At 47.2% G+C, this 20,083-nt stretch overlaps 1 protein-coding gene across 2 annotated transcripts in view; it reads left to right on the top strand.

The window, feature by feature from the left end:
* The window catches only part of RGSL1 (regulator of G protein signaling like 1), a 31,388-nt gene extending 11,695 nt beyond the window's left edge, over positions 1 to 19,693 (top strand). The window contains exons 9-23 of one of the 2 annotated variants that reach the window (XM_029080331.2): positions 944 to 1,175; positions 2,218 to 2,325; positions 2,836 to 2,944; positions 4,181 to 4,374; positions 4,821 to 4,938; positions 6,226 to 6,334; positions 7,407 to 7,536; positions 8,294 to 8,477; positions 9,553 to 9,694; positions 9,881 to 10,005; positions 12,940 to 13,052; positions 15,310 to 15,402; positions 16,630 to 16,756; positions 18,330 to 18,456; positions 19,531 to 19,693. In XM_029080331.2, the coding sequence (XP_028936164.1) occupies positions 944 to 1,175; positions 2,218 to 2,325; positions 2,836 to 2,944; positions 4,181 to 4,374; positions 4,821 to 4,938; positions 6,226 to 6,334; positions 7,407 to 7,536; positions 8,294 to 8,477; positions 9,553 to 9,694; positions 9,881 to 10,005; positions 12,940 to 13,052; positions 15,310 to 15,402; positions 16,630 to 16,756; positions 18,330 to 18,360 (1,815 nt within the window). In that variant the 3' untranslated portion in view covers positions 18,361 to 18,456; positions 19,531 to 19,693. Of the gene's footprint in view, positions 1 to 943; positions 1,176 to 2,217; positions 2,326 to 2,835; positions 2,945 to 4,180; positions 4,375 to 4,820; positions 4,939 to 6,225; positions 6,335 to 7,406; positions 7,537 to 8,293; positions 8,478 to 9,552; positions 9,695 to 9,880; positions 10,006 to 11,543; positions 11,626 to 12,939; positions 13,053 to 15,309; positions 15,403 to 16,629; positions 16,757 to 18,329; positions 18,457 to 19,530 lie in introns of those variants that run through there. The other variant, XM_039914391.1, reaches the window with a different exon arrangement.
* The last annotated feature ends 390 nt before the right edge of the window (positions 19,694 to 20,083 follow it).

Below are 20,083 nucleotides of genomic sequence, written 5' to 3' on the forward strand. Positions count from 1 at the left end.
TGAGCACTGGTGTAGATACAAGATAATGAGGGAAGCAGCAAGGCCTAGTGGATGGAGCTTGGGCCTGGTATTCCAAAGGACCTGGATTCTAATCCCTGCTCCACCACTTGTCTGCTGGATGACTTTGGGCAAGTCACTTCATTTATCTGTGCCTCAGTTATCTCATCTGTAAAATGGGGATTAAGACTGTGAGCGCTTAACAAATACCACAATTATTATTATTATTAGGTCCGGACATCGTCCCTATCCCACGTGGAGCTCACAGTCTAAGTAGGAGGAAGAATGTCTATTTAATCCCTATTTTACAGATGAGGGAATTGAGGCACAGAAAATTTAAGTGATTCACACAAAGTCACACAGCAGGCAAATGGCAGAGCCAGAATTAGAACCCAGATCCTTTGATTCCCAAGCACATGTTCTTTCCACCAGGCCATGGTGCTTCTACTGCTGTTGCAAGCGTTCCACCCCTTGAACCTTTTTCCCCACCACCACAGACCAAGCTTGAGGCCATACTGGGCCAAAGAAGCAATGCCCCAGACTCTGTCCCCAGAGGGAGTGGTTGAAGGGATGGAACTTGTAGTGGGACAGGGAGTTCTGCTTCTGGGCCATGGAATGTCGGGTCTGATTTTCCAGTCAATCAATATCCAGAGGCAAAAGGGCCCAGAGGGAGCTGGCGGGGGGACCTTGTCAGTTGGAATCATGAAGACTGCCTCTTCCCTCCACTTGTTTTGGGCGGTTCTTATCCCCATCCCCAGTCAGGGCCAGAAACCCCAACAATACATTGTTATAGATTATGCTCCCAAGTGTTTAGAACAGTGGTCTGCACACAGTAAGTGTTCAATGAATACAATTGAATGAATACTGGTGGCCAGGACCTGGAAGGGCCCAACTCTTTCCATGCTCCCAGTTTAGGGTTGGAAATCGACTCCTCTCTCTGTTACAGACTCAGTCCAGAAGCTTCGATCTCAGGTCTCCAAAGACAGAAGAACCTAGGGGTCCCAGGGAGTACATGTGGCTGCTCAAGAGGGTTCAGGGAGCCCTGGCTTTCAGTCAGACCATGGCCAGGATGGGGAACTTTGAATTGCTCATGGAGCCACACTGGCAGCTTGCTGCCCAGGACCTGAGGAAAAGAGGCTCTCTCCAGGCGGAGATGGAGACAGTAGAGAAGGTAGAAGGTAAGAGGTTGAGGTTTCCTCCCTGACCCCATGTGCCAGGCTCCCAGGTGAGGAGGAAGCAGGCAAGCCATATCAGGTTTCCGAGTCAGTCGTTACCCTTAGTCCTCTAGACCGTAAGCTTGTTGTGGGCAGGGAATGTGTCTGTTTAGTGTTGTATTCTCCCAAGCTTTGCACACAGAAAACACTCCATAAATATGATTGAACTACCCTTAATCAAAAGCATCGAAGCCCAGAAGCCCTAGAACCATCACTCTTGCTAGAGAATACCCAAATTTTCTATCGCCCTTCTTCCCATCCACCTCTTCTTCCATATCTTTCTTTGGTGACATAGAAGTCACCCTAGGACAAAGTGATGATGATGATGATGATAACGGTACCTTGTTCACCCCCGAGGTCACCCAGATCTAGCGATTCTGGCCATCAGTGCCATTGCCACCTGAATCGGATGAGGGCAGTGGCATGGCAAGTCTGTTGATCACCTAGCTGCTCTGAAATTTGTACTTCTGGGCCTCTGATGGGAAGTCTGCTATAGCCAGATGGACTAGTTCAGCTATAGTCAAAATGACAGCAGCAGCTTTTGGGTTGCCACCACTGAAGAAGGCAAAGACAATCAATCCATCAGTGGTATTTATTAAGGACTTTCATTCACTCATTCAATTCATTCAACCATGTCTATTGAGTGCTTACTGTGTGCTGAGCACTGTACTAAGAGCTGGGGAGAATACAACAAGAAGCAGACACATTCCCTGCCCACAATGAGTTTACAGTCTAGAGAGGGAGGCAGACATTAATAGAAATAAGTTACAGATATGTCCTGTGAGCAGAGAACTGCACTAAGCATTTACAGGTGCTTCTTCAGGGCCAAAACAGCACCCCAATTGGACCATCATCTCCACAACTGGCTACCTCTGCCTTACCACCCAAGGCCTTTGAAAGGTCCTTCTTGCCTTGGGCTTTTCAGGGGTGGGACAGTGCCCCCCATAAGTGAGCTCCTCAGGCTACTGCAGGACATCTGGTCACCTTATCCCTTTTCTTTCCACAGACTCAAACAAATTGACCTTTGAGGAGTTGTCTCAAAAGGATCCCAAGCTAGCCATACAGATGCTAAGTGAAGACTACCGGAAATACTGTGCAGCCAGGCCCTCCCTCGGTAAGACTGAATTAAGCCGTTCATTAAATGGTGAGGGAGAAGCTAGTCTGTTATGGCATCTGTAAAGTGCTTACTATTTCTCAAGCACTCTTTTAAGCCTTGGGGTTGATACAAGTTAATCAGGTTGGACACAGTCCCTGTCCCACATGGGGCTCACAGTCTAAGAAGGAGGGAGAGCAGGCATTTATTTCATCCCCACTTTTCAGTCGAGGATACTGAGGCACAGAGGAGTGAAGTGACTTGCCCGGGGCACACGGCAGATAACTGGTGGAGCCTGAATTAGAACCCAGGTCCTCTCACTCCAAAGCCCATGCTTTTTCCACTAGGCCACACTGCTTCCCAGCTCTAGTGTCATTGTCTGGGGCAGTGCCTGTGAGTGAATGGTGAGGGAGGCATGGTTAGTGTGTGGGATGGTGGGATCGGTTCGGGGTTGATTATGTTTTTGATCGGAGCCAGAATCAGTGTCTAGGGCACAGCCCCAGTGTGCATTCCTCTGTTTTTCCCTATCAGGATTCTTGAAGTTTGAAACCAAAAAGACTGTGTCGCTTCCTAGCCGCTTCAATCTAAGCTTCATCAAGAGGGGAGGCATCATCTTAAGGAAGCCATCTCTGAGGCCCAGGTACAGTCTAGGGTCCGACTGCATCCGCACACCCTTCCCATTCCTGCTACATGAGGGGTCTTCCCATCCGCTCCTCAAATTAGATCGACTCCTGGAGGAGTGTTCCTGCTTCTTTGGCAGGAGTGGCATTCTCCCAAGTCTCCCATTCTGTTGCACACCTGTGCTTGTGTCTACGAAAGGTTGGCCCTGACTGTCTTCAACTTCAATTAAGATCTCCCCAGGCCGGACTTCCAGTACCGTGGTCCTTTCAGTGGGCTTCAACTGCTCCAGGGGCATAAACGTGATCCTAAGGAACTTTTTGGAGAAGCTGCGTGACTTAGTGGAAAGAGCACGGGCTTGGGAGTCAGAGGTTGTGGGTTCTAATCCTGCCTCCACCACTTGTCAGCTGTGTGACTTTGGGCAAGTCATTTCACTTCTTTGTGCCTCAGTCACCTCACCTGTAAAATGGGGATCAAGACTGTGAACCGCGCGTGGGACAATCTGATTATTTTATATCTACCCCAGTGCTTGGCACATAGCGCTTAACAAGTACCATTATTATTATCATTATTATTATCAGGATGGCCTAATCCAGGGAAGGACTCCCAACCCCACTGTCTTACCACAGGCAGGTTTTGCTAGCTATCTCTGACACCTCCGTAGGGGTTGCCAGCCCATGGTGGTCTCAGTGGAAAAATCCCCACCTCCTCCCAAAACCCTTCCTTGATTAATTTCCCAGGGCTTTGGGTCAAAGCCCATCAACCGGCTCTAGCTCTTATTTTGACCCATTCTCGGAACCCAAGTATCCATGTTTTATTCAATTATTTATTTTAACCACTCTAGTTGTAAATGTGTTTTTAATCTTTACCTTGCGGGCAGGGAATGTGTCACTTTGGCATTCTGTACTTCCCGAGTCCCTAGTACACTATATCACACCACTGCTATTAATATCACTGCTACTACTATTAATACTAATAATAATAATAATGATGATGGTATTTGTTAAGCGCTTATTTTGTGCCAAGCACTGTTCTAAACTCTGGGATTGATGCAAGGTAATGAGGTTGTCCCATGTGGGGCTCATGGTCTTAATCCTCATATTACAGATGAGGTCACTGAGGCCCAGAGAAGTAAAGTGACTTGCCCAAGGTCACTACTATTGCTACTGTTACTGCTATTAATACCCATAGTATTTCTACTGCTGCTGCTACTATTAAAGCCGCCACGGGCACTGAGCTGGCATCTCCTCATGGCTAGGTACCTCCTGGAAGTGCTCTACCACCCCATCCACCAGAAGTTCTTCAAGGAATTCCTCAGGATGAATGGGGCAGAGACCCCACTGCTCTTCTGGTTGGCAGTGGAGAAATTCAGCACTGAGCCCAACCCCAGGATTCAGAAAATGCTCCTCAGCAGCGCAATCAAGACTTACTTACGAAATAAACGGAGACCGGGTATACTGACCTTTCTGGGCCCAGGATTTCTGGGTTAGGGGTGGGAGTGGAAAGGATTGTTGAGAGCGGAGGAGTCTCCCAGAGCTGCTCAAATGTGAAACCCTAGTCTTGGATTTTTCAGGGGGTGAAGGAAAAAGGAATTGCACTTATCTGCTATTCTGAAGATCAATCAGCTGTTCTCTCAGTATCTCCCTGGGGGACTAGGGCTGATCCCAGGGACCGCCCCCTCAATCTCAAATCAGAACTCTGGGCCTCAAGGAGCTCACCCTTGTACCCGTGCACCCCAATATGCATAACTTCCCCATCTGTCCCCAGCAAGTCTAGTTTTTGGGGGTGGGGAGCGGTCTCGGGTCCTGAGCCATTTCCAACTCCACCCCTTTTGGGAGTATGGTGATTAGGTGGCCGGAGTCTACTGATGCTCTCCGCTTTGGTTTTGTGCTTCTCAGACGACTTGTTGCAGTGTTCTGCCCCCTTCATCAGGGAAATCCCTCAAGCCCGGCGGATCACACTGAACACAATGCTCCTGGCCCAGAACCTGATTTTGAAGTCCTTGGAAGAAAAGTGGTAAGGATTCTGCTGTATCACAGTGGCTCCTCTTCTGTGTTGGGGAGTGGGGGTGGGAGGCAGATGGACCTCATTATCACGTTGCTGTTATGGTTTGTATCTGCAGATGGTTCAGACCTAAGCATACTGTCCTTCCCCTCTGCTTCAGGTTTCAGATGCGGTCTCTTCCTGTAGAACTATGGTGCGTGGCCTTCCTCTCCTCAACTTATTCTTGGTCACCCAAAGGAAGGTTGCCCCGTTGAGTTAGGAAGAAAGGAATTGGATGTCATTCAATCCATGTTTCCCCACTCCTAAAGAACCTCCAGTGGTTGCCCAACTACCTCTGCATCAAGCAGAAACTTCTTACCTTTGGCTTTAAAGCACTCAATCAGCACCTGCCCCCTCCTATCTTAACTCACTGTCTTCCTACTACAACCCAGCCCATCCACTTCGCTCCTCTAGCACCAGCCTACTCACTGTACTTAGACTGTACCTACATCTGTCTCGCTGCCAACCCCTCGCCCACATCCTGCCTCTGGCCTGGAACTCCCTCTCCCTTCATGTCCGACAGACCATCCCTCTTCCCACCTTCGAAGCCTTATTAAAATCAAATATCCAAGAGGCCTTCCCTAAGCCCTCATTTCCCAGATTCCCTCTCCCTTCTGTATCCCCCTTGCCCTTGAATCTGTGACCTTTGGTCATTTGATATTCACCACACCCCCAACCCCTCAGCACTTATGTGCTTATCTTTAAATTATTTGTTATAAATTACTTATTTATTCATATGAACGTCTGTCTAATCCCCTCTAGACTGTAAACTCATTATGGACAGAGAATGTGTCGGCCAGTTCTGTTGTGTTGTACTCTCCCAAGTGCTTAGTACAGTGCTCTGTACATAGTAAGCACTTAATAAATACCATTGATTGATTGATTTGTACCCTCTATTCACCCCGCCCTCACCCCTCAGTGACTTATGTACATAACCATAGTTTATTTTAATGTCTGTCTCCCCCTCTAGACTTTACGTATGTTCCTTCTGGGCAGGGAGCATGTCTACCAACTCTTATCTCGTACTCTCTCATGTGCTTTGTACAGTGTTCTGCACAATACGACTGATTGCTTGATTAATGTCAAACCAAGCTACCTCATCAGGAGACTAATGGAGCATTTTGAAGGAGCATGAGACACCCGAGGGACACAGTCGACCTTCTTTCTCTCTTCTGTTCCCTCCTCTCAAAACTCTGACTCAATTTATTTAGAGCACTAATCACCATCTCTGTGGGGGGCCTTCTGGCTCTATTCTGGCAGGTTTAAGTCATACCAGGATTTGTTCCCGATGGGTGTGGAGCCTGAATTGGAATTGACTGCCCCTCAGAAAGCACGAAGGACAGGGACCCACCTGAAAGGCAGCAGACAGGTTAGTGAGCCTCGGCTATGAAGTCCGGCCTAGATTATAAATAAGAGGTCTGCTGTTTCCCCAGTACCCTGTCCCTGCCCCACCTAGAAGAGAGAAGAGCAAGACTGAAGGCTCTATACTGCAAGACCTGCCTGTCGGGGCTCAGCTCATGAATCCCTTAGGCCCCAAGCCTAGGGGGGCTAAGGAAGATTGTCTACCAGTTGAGTCTGGTAGACACCCAATCTACAATCCCAATCCCCCACGCAATCCCTGTAAATCACCTCTCAACTCTTTTGGTTCCAGGAGGGTGGATGAGACCGAAAGTGAGCCTAAGTCCAACTAGAAGTGGCCCATGCCTTTCATCCATGACTGCTTTCTAGGCCTTAGGATCTTCAACTCCCAGAAGCCACTAGCACAACTATGCATGTGCAGAAATGAATCCTGGGCTGTTTCTCACTTCAGCTTGGACCAGACAGGGCTCAGTCACTGCCAAAAGAGGCTGTCCCTCAGACTGGCCTTGGGCTGAACACAGGGTAGTTCAGGTCCTGAATTTCTGCCCCAGGCAAGCCTTTAGCACACATCTTTTTTCTCCTCTGTCTTACATTTCCTGACCCTGTCATGGACATAGTGTCCACCCAGAACCAAAAGAGGAGAATGGCTGGACCACTGTCCTAGTGCCAAGTGCCCTTCCATCCTGTGCCCAGGGACCACCATTTGCTTCTTCCTCTGGTCTTTTTCTTCTTTTGGCATGGACTGATAGCCTGAATGGAGACTGTTGGCTAGTCCTACCCAATGAGAACCTGGGTGGGAAAATCTTAGTGGTCTCATTGATTTTCTTCTTTCCTCAACATTTTCAAATGACTCAGAGCATGTAGTCATCATTGACTCATTCATTTGCCTATTAGATTTTAAGATCCTTGCAGGCAGGCACTGGATCTTTTTGATTGTATGCTCTCAAGGACCAAGCATATTGCTCCACACATAGGAGGTGGTCAATAAACAGTCATCCATCTGTCCAGACTGTCAAATCCTTAAGTCAGTTGCCACCATACCAGGCATCCGCTGATATATACGCCTCCTCTCTTTCTCCCAGAAAAAGGCCTGGTGGACGCTGATTTCCATAATCAAGAGCTTTTGCAAATTTCAGAGGGATATGAAAAATTCACAAGTCCGCTATGAATTTGAGGAATTTCTTCGAAGGGAGATGTTCAATGAAAGAGAAAGTGGGTTTTGCTGCTTTTCATTCTACTATTTTCCCTTTTGCAGCCACCAGAACCAGATTAGCCAGAGCACTTTAGAACTGCTACTCCTTTGGCCCAACACTCATTCACACTCTCAGACAGTTTTCCAACCAAATATGTCCAACATAACATCCAAAGAAATCCCATTTCACATCAACAACACATCAACAACATTCACTCCACCTCCCTGAAACAGAGTCTAAATTTGGTAAGGGATGGGACACTCCTTGGAATTGTGGGGTATGATTTTGAAGGAATCAAAAGGAATGTAACCAAGAAAACTTTATGGGTACATTACCAGAACGATGGCAGATGGAAGTGGGGTGTTCTGGAAGAGATGTGACTATGGCATTGCTATGGGTCTGAGAGGGCTCGACAGCATAAGACAAGACAGAAGAAGGGAATTAACTATAATATCAGGTTTTGTAGAAGATGGAGGGTGGTAATTAGAGGGCTGGGAAAGAGGGGTTTTGTTACTTTGGTTATCACTCATTCCACTCAAGTCTGCCTTTGCTGCTCAAAAGTAGCAATTTTTACAGCAGCATTAGCTAAGGATTATAGTAAATAGGGCTGGGAAATGGAGGGGATTTACTAGTTTATAGACAAAAACCCTCAGACCCTTGAACATTCCTCCCTTTCTTATGATTCACCTCGCGCCCCAGCCTAAAGTCTTGTACTAAAGTCCCTAGGTGCTAAGGAGTGGTTTCAGTGACCTGGATTTAATTCCTCATTCTCTTAGACATGGTCATTCCGGCCGCATGCCTGCCATATGCCTGCCGCCAAGGCCTGTCCTCCGCCAGCGCCCGGGGCTTTGATTCCGAGGATGTTGAAATTGTGTACCTGAGGCGTCGCCTGTATGGCAACAAGTTTGTCATTGTCAACTTTCTGGTCAATGACTTACATTTTATGATGGAGATTCAGAGGTAAATTCCCACTTCTGCCTTATTTTTCCCTCCCCCTTTTTCACCCCCTCTCTCAAGATGCTCTCAGTTTTCTGGCACACCGTGTACCTCCATTCCTGGAGATGGACGTCGTAGGTCTTCCTCCTGGGGTAGATACAAGTTCATCAGGTTGGAGAGAGCCCCTGCCCCCCATGGGGCTCACAGTCTAAGAGGGAGGGAGAACAGGTATTGAATTCCATTTACAGTTAAGGAAACTGAGGCTCAGAGAAGTGATTTGCCCATGGCCATCCACCAGCAGGCAAGAGGCAGAGCCGGAATTAGAACCCAGATCTTCTGACTCCCAGGCTCATGCTCTTTCTCCTAGGCCATGCTGTTCCTACTCTCTCCCATGCTCTCTCCCTCCCTCCTCTCTTTATCTGTATTTGTGTATATTCATGTCTTTATGAAGTAAGATGGCTTTTAGAACAGTTTCTCCTTTGAGAAAGTGTATCTTATCGTTCTATGAAAACAGTTGTTTCCTTTGGAGGATGAGGCTTTCTCACCCCAAAATTACTTTTAATGGCCAGCTAGGTTCTTATTTCATGCCTGGTTCTTGATGAGTGTTTTTTGGAGGAAAAGAGACTGCAGTTGTTCTGCTTTAATGAGATCTTGGGTTGAAATGGTGTGCAGAGGAACACAGACTACCTCAGCAGTGGTGACTCGTTCATTCTAAATGAAAACATTCCCAATGGATGGGGAGTTTGGAATAGGTAAATGGAGTCAGGACTAACTTGCAGATCCTGACTTCCGGACCATCACACTCTTTACCATATTAACCCAGAAAGGATATTGATTGGTTGATCCTGTTCATGGGTCAAAACTTCTGCCCAATCATTAATGGTCCTGCTGCTTTTCCCAAGAAGCAGCAGGGAGACATGGCCCAGTCTCTCATGGGACCCTTTTGCTTCCCTGCACTGACTCTCTCCAGCCTTTTCTCCCCCAACAGGCGTAGTAATATTGCCCCAGGCCTCTGAGACTAATCAATCCATTAGTCACCATCCCCCAATGATTTCCATGTTTTCCCATTCCTGGTGTCCTTCTCAATTAATCTTTTCAGGTTTTACCAGCTGGTGGCCTCCATGGCAGCATTGGTGGAGGCAGGCACAGGGATTACAGAAAATGACATTGTTTTGTTGCGGACCAAAGGGAGCATTATCTACAGACTTTTTCTGCAATCCGAAATCCCTCCCAGGCTGCGGGTGAGATGAGGACCAGCGAGCTTCTTCACTTTGCCCCCACCAAGGGCACGATGGGATCCAGATGGTGGACTGGCTTCCTTTTGTCTTCCTGCCTTGGGGGTGGGAGAATGGGATTAGAGGACCCCCTTCCCTCCACTTGCCCCTCTGAAAGCAGTATCAGCAATGCCATTTCTGGTCTCTCTGCAGGTGAATATTTCTGACTCTCAGAAGGACGCCATCCATTCTGCTATTGTTGAAGGGCGTCTAGACCGGTCCGTCTTTCACAATAGCTTTCTGGCTATCTTCCCCATTATCATCCACTTTTGGAAAAGGTAAACTGTCAGCTGACCCCTAGCTGGTCAGGCAACAGTCTTTTACTAAACACCTGCAAGCTGTGTAGGTGCATTAGGCATCTTGCTGAATTGTACATTCCAAGCGCTTAGTACAGTCCTCTGCACACAGTAAGCACTCAAATACGATTGAATGAATGAATGAATGAATTAGGGCCTACTACACTGACCTGACCAAAGTGGGCACAGTCAGTTTTCCTATGTGTGTTAAGTGCTTAAAGAACATGTTGAGGGGAAATCTGAGCATAATAAGAATTGAGAAGCAGTGTGACCTAAGGGAAAGGGCACAGGCCTGGAGATCAGAAGAACTAGGTTCTAATCCTGGCTCTACCACTTGTCTGATGTGTGACCTTGGGCAAGTTACTTTACTTCTCTGAACCTCAGTTTCCTCATCTGTAAAATGGGGATTAATACTATGAGACCCATGTAGGATAGAAACTGTCCAACACAATTATCTTATCTACCCCAGCACTTAGTACAGTGCCTGGCACTGTAATTGCTTAACAAATACCACAGTTATTAAATCACATAATAAAAACATGTGATGAAGGAAAAGTGAACTCACAATATTAGTAAATAAGAAGCAAAAATCAATTGTTCAATCTCAGTACCCCAGTCCCTAAAATCAAAGACTAGGCTGGAAAAGACCTTTGGATTGTAAATCTGGAAACCTGGGTTCTTAGCTCTTCCCTATATTTGCTGTATGCCCATGAAAAAAGTCAGCTAGTGACACCTTACCTGAGTTTCTACCTCTATAAAATGAAGGTTGTTAAATCAATTCTGTACATAGATATTATGAAGGTCAATGAAAGGGGGTTGGGGTTGTTTTTTGGCTTCTTAGAAGAAAGGTTCTGGAGGAAATTCAAACTGTAATTTTATACCTTCTCAACCCTCCAACAGACACTTGGCTTCCATTATGAAGCATTCCATTGAAGAAGCAGCGTGGCGCAGTGGAAAGAGCACGGGCTTTGGAGTCAGGGCTCATGAGTTCAAATCCCAGCTCTGCCACTTGTCAGCTGTGTGACTGTGGGCAAGTCACTTAACTTCTCGGTGCCTCAGTTCCCTCATCTGTAAAATGGGGATTAAGACTGTGAGCCCCACGTGGGACAACCTGATTCCCCTGTGTCTACCCCAGCGCTTAGAACAGTGCTCTGCACATAGTAAGCGCTTAACAAATACCAACATTAATTAATTAATTAATTATGTCTCCTTGTTTGAGATGAGCTGTGGGGCAGAGATTTCCCCCTTTCCTTTCATCTCTGACATTCTTACAGTGGAGTGAAAAAAATAATGGCTTCATTTGCATGGAACAGGGGTATTTTTAAAAAGGATTTTTCTAGTACAAAAAATATATTTGGACCTGAATCTAACCAGCACTCACATAAAGTAGGCAGGGTAATTACCCCATATACCAAAACATATTTCTACCAGCCCAAATAACTCTCCAAATTTGCAGCCTGAATAACAGAGATTGCAGATCAGATTTTCCCTCCTAACCCAAGCCTTGTCTCCTTTCCAAGCTGGAACCCCGAGAAGCTCTAAAAACCAAAAGCCAAAAACAAGTGCCCCTCTTCATGATAGTTTCCAGCAAACAAAGCACAAGTAAGCATGTTAAGGTGTTAGAAATAAGATCAGACAACACTAGATTAACATTTTCCATTTCTCGTTTATCTCCTGTCCTCCCAGCTCTCTCTCTCTTACTCTCCCTTCCCCAAGCACTGAAAATTTACCAGAATAGTTGGGAGTCACACTTAAGCCTATCTAAATCAAGGATGAGAAGCAGCGTGGCCTAGTGAATAGAGCATAGCCCGGGAGTCAAAAGGCCCTGGGTTCTAATGCAGGCTCTGCCACATGTCTACTGTGTGACCTTGGGAAAATCACTTAACTTCTCTGCACCTCAATTATCTCTTCAGGAAAATGGGGATTAAGACTGTGAGCCCTATGTGGGACAGGGACTGTGTCTAACCTGATTAGCTTGTATCTACCATAGCACTTAGTTCAGGGCCTAGCAAATAGTAAGTGCCTAATAAATACCATAAAAAAAAAGGATGCAATCTCTTAGGAACTAGAAGCTGAGGCTGGCTCATCAGTGATTCTCTAGACTGTAAATTCCTCTCTAGACTAAATCCTTTGTGAGAAGGGAACGTATCTACTCAACTCCATTATATCGTACCCTCCCAAGTGCTTAGTACAGTGCTCTGCACACAGTAAAGTGCACAATAAATATGATTGGTTGATTGATTAAGCTTGGTGGGTCCTGCACCCCTTCCACTCCCTAGCTCTAAGACAGAGGCATTGTTTGGTGGCCAGAACAGCTTCTCTTCTCCAACTGGCCCACAGGTCACAGGGCACATGCCCAAATACCATCTGGGGAAGTGAATGTGATTGAGCAGTCGCACAAAGGGGGACGACGACATGCTCTCAGGAGCCCGCACACTTCGCTCCTCTAATGCCAACCTTCTCACTGTACCTTTACCTTGTCTGTATTGCCACCAACCTCTCATCCATGTCCTGCCTCTGGCCTGGAATGCCCTCCCTCCTCCTATCCTACAGATGACTCCTCGCCTTCAAAGCCTGATTGAAGGCACATATCTCCTCCAAGAGGCCTTCCCTGATTAGCCCTATTTTCCTCTTCTTCAACTCCCTTCTGCATCACCCTGACTTGCTCCCTTTATTCATCACCCCTCCCAGCCCCACATCACTTATGTACATATCTGAAATTTATTTATTTATTTTAATGTCTGTCTCCCCCTCTACACTGTAAGCTCGTTGTGGACAGGGGAGTGTGTCTGTTATATTATACTCTCCCAGGTGCTTAGTACAGTGTTCTGCACATAGTAAACGCTCAATATGGTTGACTGACTGATGGACTAAGCCTCCCCCCGGGGGCCTTCACTGGAGCTGTACCTCCCACAGGTTCTGTAACTGGAAGGTGATGAACAATTATTGCTTCCGCAAACGCAAGATGAAGAAAGAGGCTGGAGCGATCAACAAAGTTACCCCTCACAGGGCTATCACCTTTGGCTTGGGTGAGCACCTCTTCACCCTGCCTACTCAACCCCTTCTGGCTTCAGCCTCTCAGCCAGGCCCCAGGCCTGGCACCAGCTCCTCTGGTGGCCACCCACCAGGGAGGATTGGTCCCTGAGGAGGTGGGAGGCTGGGGAGGTGGCCTGGTTGTGGTTTGAGAGAGCGAAATGGCTCTTACACTCCTGCCAGGAGTGTTGTGGGATGACACTGTGGTTGGCCAGCATGGCTTCAGTTGGGCAGTCCTGTGGCATCTCACCATCCTAGTGGATTCTGTGGGGCTTCTCCTGGTTCTCTCCCAGACTTCATATGCCAATTGCTAGAGTGACTCTTCTTTGGCAGTACTGGACAGAAATCAGGAATTGAATTCTACTTTACAATACCTGGCCATTCTTTCCCTTTCTCTCTCTTTCTTCTGTAGTTTCCTACTCCCTTGCCAGAACTCAATCATTTTAGTCAAAATGAAACCAAACAAATCCCAAACTATAGGAATCCAGAGCAAAACAGAGCAGCAGGCTTCCAACAGAGGCAGCCCTGCCCTCCTCTCTCAACAAGATCAGGACTGGAATGATCCTTGAGGAACACAGACCTGGGAGTCAGAAGGTCATTGGTTCTAATCCCGGCTTTGCCACTTGTCTGCTGTGTGACCTTGGGCAAGTCACTTAACTTCTCTGGGCTTCAATTACCTCATCTGTAAAATGGGGATTGAGACTGTGAGCCCCACATGGGACAGGGACTGTGTCCAACCTGAATTGCTTGTATCCACCCCAGCACTAAATACAGTGCCTGACACATAGTAAACACTTAACAAATACCACAATTATTATTATTATTGTTATTATTACTACCTGCTGGGGCTTAGGGGACTGTGGCACCATTGGGGATTGAGGGTTTTTTTATGGTTTTTGTTATTATTAATAATAGTAATAGCATTTATTAAGCACTTACTATGTGCCAGGCATTATACTAAGTGCTGGGATAGATACAAGTTAATCAGGTTGGATACAATCCCTGTCCCACTTGGTGCCCACAGTCTTAATCTCCATTTTACAATGAGGTAACTGAGGCACAGAGAAGTGAAGTGACTTGCCCAAGGTCATACAGCAGACAAGTGGCAGAGCCAGGATTAGCAAGCCCATGATATATCCACTAGGCCATGCTGCTTCCCCAGGAGAACCAGAGAGGGTTGTGGGAAAGGGGTCAGAGCAGTATAGGAGAGGGCTCACTCCATCCACTGGAGAAGCAGTGTGGCTTAGTGGAAAGACCCCGGATTTGGAGGATGTGGGTGCTAAGCCCTGCTCCGCCACTTCTCTGCTGTATGACCTTGGGCAAGTCACTTCACTTCTCTGTGCCGCAGTTACCTCATCTGTAAAATGGGGATTAAGACTGTGAGCCCCATGTGGGACAACCTGATTACCTTGTATCTTCCCCATTGCTTGGCATATAGTAAGCGCTTAACAAATGCCATCATCATCATCATCATCCAAAAGAGAGCATTCTTTCTAAGCCTCAGATGCTTTCAGAAAATGGTAAAGCCTGGAGTGCTGAATGAGGTGGGATTGGGGACAGGCTTCTTGCCTTCTAGCTCCAGGCAGGACACCCCCTAAACCATTGCTGACCACTAAGGATGTGTCCTGATTTTAAAACTCCAGGGAAAGAGAGGGCTTCCTCTGGGTTCTGTAGAGGGGAGAGGGAGAAGGGAGAAGAGCCAGGATTGGCAAAAGATGTGTCCCAGAATATTTGGCTGTCATTTCATTGTCTAAATAATGAGAGGTAGCATTGTCTAATGGGTAGAGTAGGGACCTGGGAGTGAAGGACCTGGGTTCTAATCCTGACTCTGCCACTTCTCTGCTGTGTGACCTTTGGCAAGTTGCTTCACTTCTCTGTGCCTCAGATACCTCATCTGTAAAATGGGGATTAAGACTGTGAGCCCCATGTGGGGACAAGGTCTGTTTCCAAACTTATTAGCTTGTATCTACCCCAGTGTGCTTAGTACAGTGCCTGGCATATAGTAAGTGCTTAAATACTATTTAAAAAAAAAACCCAACAACAAAAAAACCACACTAGGGGAGCCTATGGGAGTGGCTAAATTGTTGTTCTGTACAATGATTCCTGGTTAGGATGGGGGTGGGGGAGAAGTTTCAAAATTGGGCATCTTGAAGCTCAATTTCATGACCACACCTTGAAGTGAAAATAGCTGCAACTCACTGTTCTCACTGGAGATTGATGATTCACATTTTGTCTTTTCCCATTTGTCTGAAGGAGACCATCCAATCCTGAGGTTCACGTTGCTTAGGGGGATTGAACTGCTGCTGCCCCAGACTCGGGAAGACTTGGACAATTCACCCCATCCTTGTAAGTTTGTGGTCACAACCTCACTGGGCTCAGGCCTCTGGGTCCAAGCAGAGGGGGTGGGAACAGGAAGTGGGAAAACAAGGCCGGGGTGAAGGGGCTGACCATCCTTGGTCCATCCTGCTTAATCAAGATGAGCTTCCTGGAGGATGCTAGCTTGGAAGGAAATTTTGAAGGAAAGGTTGGAGACTGCCTTGGGGGTGGAAGATGACAGAGCTTGGAGGAGAGCCTGTACAGAACCCTGAAATCACCACAACTTGGGCCTCTCCGCATTAGGGCCTCCCCGGGTTTGGACAGGGATCCAAGCCCACCCAGTACAGCTGTCTCAGAGTTAATTTACTTCCTGTGCCTCACCCACCTTTGTCTCTCCCACCTCCGAACCCTTGCTCACACCCTACCTTCCATCTAGAATCTGCCCCCGCATCCACTCTCAGCCCCTCCCATCCTTAAACCCTTCTGAAATCACGCATCCTCCAGGTCTTCCTTGATTAATTTTTCTTCTCCCCAAATCATATCCTCCCTTCTACCACCTCAGCACTCCTGAACCAATTATGCCCTTCCCCGTAGTCCTTTTAATATATATCAGCTAACATGCCATACAATAGAAACACTTACTCATCTACTTATTAATTTATTCTTTCTATTCTATCTGTAAATTATTTTGTGTCTGTGGCCCCTGCTTGACTCTAAGCTCCTTGACGACACTCTTCCAAGTGCCTAATACTATGCTCTGCACACAGTAGGTGCTTAAAAATGCAATTGATTGATTGCCTGATCAATTGACTGCCGCAGATATGTGGAGCAGCACAGAAAAGGGCACAGGGGTAGAAGCAGAAAGCTGAAAGGTAACTGTGGGATGTCCCTGGGACAGTGTGGCCTAGCAGAAAGGGCACAGGCCTGGGAACCAGAGGACTTGAGTTCTAATCATGGCTCTGCCGCTTGTCTGCTGTGTGACCTTGGGAAAGTCATTTAACTTCCCTGTGCTTCAGTTTCCTCCTCTCTAAAATAGGGAATCAAAACCTAGTCCCCCTCCCACTTAGACTGTGTGGTCCATGTGGAACAGGGACTATGACCGACTTTATTAACTTGTCTCTACCCCAGTGGTTAGCACGGTATGTAGCACACAGTAAGAGCTTAACAAGTCTACAATTTTTATTGTTGTGATGGAAGAGGAGGAATATATTTATTGATGGGCTCTGACTCTCTCTCTCTCTCTCCCTCCCTTTCCAGCTTCAATCAGCAGCCTCTCCCAGAAGAAAAAAGTCACAGGTGACTTAGCTGCTGGGTTGGGCAAGTACTTGGAAGTGCCTTCTACCATTCAGAGCAACTTGGATCGTGACTCGGGGAAGAGGAGCGGGTAATTCTTTTCTCTCCTGCAACTTGGGGGATCTGAGTCTAACTCCCCAGACTGAAAACACCTTTCTGTGGGTATCAAACCTTCCTTCTGTCCCATCTCCTGAGAAAGCACAGCTGAGTACGGTCACTCCCAGAGCCCTAGGCAATTTCAGATAGAAAAGGACTCCAGAGGGAGGCTACTTAGTTTCCCCCTAGCCCCAGTGGCCAATCCCAAGTAATAATAATAATGATTGTAGTAGTTGTTAAGCACTTACTATATGCCAGGCACAGTCCTAAACACTGGGGTAGATTTAGACTGTGAGCCTGTCACTGGGCAGGTATTGTCTCTATCTGTGCTGAATTGTACATTCCAAGCGCTTAATACAGTGCTCTGCACATACTAAGCACTCAATAAATACTATTGAATGAATGAATACAAGGTAACTGGGTTGGATACAGTTCATGTCCCACATTGGGTTCTCAGTCTTAACCCCCATTTTACTTACAGATGAGTTAACTGAGGCACAGAGAAGTAAAATGACTTGCCCAAGGTCACACAGCAGAGAAGTGGTAGAGCTTGGATTAGAACCCAGGTCCTTCTGACTCCCAGGCCCGTGCTTTATCCACTAGACCTGGGTGCCCCCATTTCTGGGTCCAAAAGTCACTAATCGCCCCAGTGTCAGGGTGATCTCATGCTCAAGGGGTCCCCGCCACTTTATCATCCACCCTGTGCTCTGTCCAGCAACAACCGGTGGGACTGAGAAGGGAGAGGAGCTGCAGAGAGGGGATGAAAGCAGAATGGGATGTACCCCCTGCAAAAACCCTAAGGCAAAGCAGGGGACAATGAGATGAGTTTGGGACCTGCATCCCAGGATTTAGGTCACTGTCCCTTGAAAATTTTTAGTGCCTCTTTGATAATCGTCCAGTCGATCCACTGGAGAAGCAGTATGGCCTAGTGGAAACATCATGGGTTTGGGAGTCAGAAGGCCTAGAATCTAATCCCAGTTCTGCCCCTTGTTTGCTGTGTGCCCTTGGGCAAGGCATATAATTCCTCTGTGCCTCAGTTCTCTCATCTGCAAAAATGGGGATTCAATACCTGCTCTCCCTCTTACTTAGGTTGTGAGCCTCATATGGGGCCTGATGATGTTTTATCTACCCCAGTGCTTATTACTGGGGTAGATAAGAATCATGGCCTAGTGGATAGAACACAGGCCTGGGAGTCAGAAGGACCTGGGTTCTAATACCAGCTCCCCCACGTGTCTGCTATATGACTTTGGGCAAGTCACTTCACTTCTCTGTGCCTCAGTTCCTTCATCTGTAAATTGGGAATTAAGAGTGTGAACCCCTTGTGGGACAAAGATTGTGTCCAACCTGATTAACTTGTATCTCCCCCAATGCTTGGCACATAATAAGTGCTTATTATTATCATAATATTTAGTACTTACTCTATGCAGAGAGCTGTACTAAGTCAATAGGAGAGTACATTAGAGGTAATAGGTATGGTCCCTGCCTTCAAAGAGTTTTCAGTCTTATTTGGAAAGTAGCTACAAACTCAAGCCTGGCCCTGCCATTCCCCTTCTTCTGTGTTCCTGCAGGCAAAAATTCCCAGATATCTTTAAGAAGTAATTTGAATAACCACCCTGCCGCTGCTGTGCTTCTGACAGGATAAGAGGAACCAGACTCACCCCACAGAAGGCTTCACTCACAGTGGTATCGCAGCAGGTCTGAACTAGTAAATCCTGCTGGGGGTGGGAGGGAGGAACGAGGGGAAGGAAAGAGTCTTTTGGCTGCCTGGAAAGGGCAAGTAAGGGCTGGTGGAGAGAGGGAGGAGGACTGGGTGCATGGCCAACAGCTGGCCTGTTGGAGCCCATAAGCCCTCCAGTGTGGAGTTTTTCCTCACACTCAGCTCCGCTCCCTGTTTCTTCAAGAACTGAGTTAGTAAAATCAGGGACACCATGACCTAGTGGAACAGCATGATCTAGGGGTCAGGAAACCGAGGTTTTATTCCCAGCTCTGCCACTGATCTGCTTTGTAACCTTGGGCAAATCACCTAACTTCTCTGGGCTTCGGTTTCCTCATCTCTAAAACAGAGTTATGATACTCCCTACCCATTAGACTGTAAGTCCTTTTTGGGAGAGGGACAATGTCTGGATCATCGTGTATCTACCCCAGTGGTAGGCACAGTGCTTGGCATGTAATACGTGCTTAGTAAATGTCCACACTTCCTGGTGGCAGATTTCTTCCAGAGCAGCACCCTCAGGGCAGGGCAGCAATAAAAGAGGAAACCTGGTCAAAGTTCTCCCGTCGCTACTACAGTCCCTCTCTGAATCTCTTTAAAGAAGGAAAGGGGGATTGGGGGCCTAACTCCCTGTTATAAACTGGCAATAGAGACAAAGGTGAAATCACCACGGTGGGTGCCTTTTGGGTAGCTGGTTCTGAAAGTGGATGGAAAAACCACATCTTAAAAACCAAGAGAAAACATCGACTAATAGTCCTGTTTCCTCCATTAACTTGTTCATCCTTTCACTTCCATCTGGGACATCCCCACGGCTAGAACCTTCCAACCCCAGGTTCCCAGGACGGTTCCCAGGAACCCTGACCCAGCCGGGTTTGACACTGAATCCCAGTTCCCCAGTCATTCTCAGTGCTGCTTCACTGTGGTGGTTCCGGGCCTCACTAAATCATCCAGCCAGACTCCGCCCCAAGAAAGAAGTCTCCCTGGCCTCCGCCAGCCCTTTCTGGTTCCCTGTCCTTGCCCTGGCAGAATCTGTAATACTTTGCATCTCCTCTCTGCAGTTCTGGGAAGACACCAGCTTCTCCTAATGCCCCACCCATGTTTCCTGCTAGTGACAGAAGAGGAGAGGCCTGAACAGCTGGCAGCCCAGGATCCTGAACCCACACTACACCCCATTCTTGATGAATAAGGATTGTAGAGAATAAAGGGCTCTGGTTCCCTGGCTTCTCTGTGGTCTTGTTGAAAGAAGAGAAAAGGAAGAAAAAAACTGATGATCACGCTGTTAAGCCCTTATTGCTATTTTTCCACTCTAGATAGAATCAAGAGGCCTTATTCTTTTCTTGGCATTGAAGCCTGGTCTCTCTTCAGGGAGGAAGTATTGCCACTGGAAGACAAGCAATATGATAGGGAGTTATGAGAAGCAGCATGGTCTGGTGGATAGAGCATGGGCCTGGAAGCCAGAAGAACCTGGATTCTAATCCTGAGTCTATCATGTCTGCTTTGTGACCTTGGGCAAGTCACTTAAGTTTTCTGTGCCTCAGTTACCTCATTTGTAAAATGGGGATTACAACTATGAGCCCCATGTAGGACACGGACTGTGTCCAACCTGATTAG

The sequence above is a fragment of the Ornithorhynchus anatinus genome, chromosome 16 (genome assembly GCF_004115215.2).
Source record: "Ornithorhynchus anatinus isolate Pmale09 chromosome 16, mOrnAna1.pri.v4, whole genome shotgun sequence".
Classification (NCBI taxonomy): Eukaryota; Metazoa; Chordata; class Mammalia; order Monotremata; family Ornithorhynchidae; genus Ornithorhynchus; species Ornithorhynchus anatinus.